This window comes from Monoraphidium neglectum (genome assembly GCF_000611645.1).
Source record: "Monoraphidium neglectum strain SAG 48.87 unplaced genomic scaffold scaffold00698, whole genome shotgun sequence".
NCBI lineage: Eukaryota > Viridiplantae > Chlorophyta > Chlorophyceae > Sphaeropleales > Selenastraceae > Monoraphidium > Monoraphidium neglectum.
Genome location: NW_014012930.1, coordinates 16,738 through 18,343, shown reverse-complemented (window position 1 = coordinate 18,343; position 1,606 = coordinate 16,738). Strand labels below are relative to the sequence as shown.

The 1,606-nt window shown below is 68.2% G+C and overlaps 1 protein-coding gene across 1 annotated transcript in view; it reads right to left on the bottom strand.

The window, feature by feature from the left end:
- The window catches only part of MNEG_4874 (dual-specificity tyrosine-(Y)-phosphorylation regulated kinase), a gene marked incomplete at both ends in the record, with an annotated part of 6,087 nt that overhangs the window by 1,591 nt on the left and 2,890 nt on the right, over positions 1 to 1,606 (bottom strand). Inside the window, 5 exons of the mRNA XM_014046655.1 lie at positions 22 to 112; positions 344 to 481; positions 837 to 949; positions 1,151 to 1,297; positions 1,485 to 1,571. Of these exons, the coding sequence (XP_013902109.1) occupies positions 22 to 112; positions 344 to 481; positions 837 to 949; positions 1,151 to 1,297; positions 1,485 to 1,571 (576 nt within the window). The remainder of the gene's footprint in view (positions 1 to 21; positions 113 to 343; positions 482 to 836; positions 950 to 1,150; positions 1,298 to 1,484; positions 1,572 to 1,606) is intronic.

The following is a 1,606-nucleotide window of genomic DNA, read 5'->3' as shown; positions in this document are numbered from 1 at the left end:
CCCCTCCCCACCGTCCCCCACCTGAGGCAGGCGTCCAGCAGGTCCATGAAGGCCGCGTCAGCGCAGCGCAGCACGCTGTACAGCGTCTTGGTGGCCGGCGTACGCACCTTGCCTGGGGGGTGTGGAAGTATAGAAGTGGCGGTAGTTACACGGCTGATGCAGGGGCGCGACGCCGCCGCGGCCGTGAAGCGAATAGGAGTTGAAAGAAAGCAGCAAGATGGCCTCAAAGCAGCCAGGCTGTCCGCTATCGCGCATGAACGCGGGTGGTGGATGCAGCGGCGCCGCCGCCCGGCGACCCTGGGTTGACGGCAATCGCAGCCGCGGCTGCAGCTCCAAAGCTCACCCCTGCTGTTCGGCTGGATGCGCGGCGACCCGGCGGAGTCAAAGAACATCTTGCGGCGCGAGGCAGAGTCCACCAGGTGGCGCGGCGGCAGCCCCATGACCTCCATAATACACAGCAGCTGCTCGTGCTCGTCCTCGCCTGGGGGAGGGGGGGAGCAAGATGCGGGCGGTTGACTTCACCGTTGACTCCTAATGGGTGCGTGCGCATGCCAGTGCAGCATGCAGCAGCCGTGGCAGCACCAGACGCCAGCTCAGTGCGCTGGCCTCAGGTTAAGGTTTGGGACATATGCTAGGAAGAATACAGCGTCCCGCGGCCGCCCGCTGCCGCTGCTGGAGCAGCTCAGGCTTGTCGGCTGGAATTTGAAGTGTCAATGTTGCGTGGACGAGAGCCAAGCGGCGTTGCAGCATGCGCACGAGGGCAGGAACAGCCGCGCTGTCCCGCCCGGCGGCGGCTTTGCTGCGCCCGCCGGTCTGGTCTCGTCCGGCCCGCCCACCCGGGAAGAGGGGGTACCCAGTGAGCAGCTCCGCCAGGATGCAGCCGAAGGACCACATGTCGATCTCGCAGCCGTAGGGCAGCCCCAGGATGACCTCGGGGCTGCGGTAGAATCTGGGGCGAGGGGGGGAGGGGAGGGCGCGAGGCGCCGGTCAGCAGGTGTGCAGGCAAGAGCGGCCGAGCCTTCGCAGCGGCGCACCGCAGGCGGGTGAGGTGCGCCGGGGGCGCCTCGCCGACGCCGCGCCGCTGCGGCTGCCAGACGGACGGGTGGGGTAGCGGGTTTAAGAGGGCGGTGTTTGGGCCGCCGCGGCGCACCTGGACTGGATGTAGGTGTAGACGCGCTCGTCGGTGAAGCAGCTGCTGCCAAAGTCGATGACCTTGATGGCGCTGCGGTGCTGGCTGCGCAGCAGCACGTTCTCCGGCTTGAGGTCGCAGTGGATGAGCTGGTGGCGGCGCAGGAAGCTGGGGGGACAGGACGGGAGGCGGGTCCAGGGGGTCAGGCGCGAGGGAGCGGGACGGCCGCCGCGCCGCAGTGCAAGGTATCCTGCACCCGGGAGCACCCGGGAGCAACGCCCCAAGGCTCAGGCCGTGAGCTGAGTGCACGGCCAGTCACCGACAAGGCGGCGGGCCCGGTGAGCGGGGCACTCACCTGAGCGACAGCAGCATCTGGGACGCGAAGCGCCGCACGAGGTTGAGGCTAAGCCCCGCAAAGTTATTCTGCTTGATGAATTCGTAGCTGCAGGTGGGGGGACGGGGGCGTTGGCCAAGGGG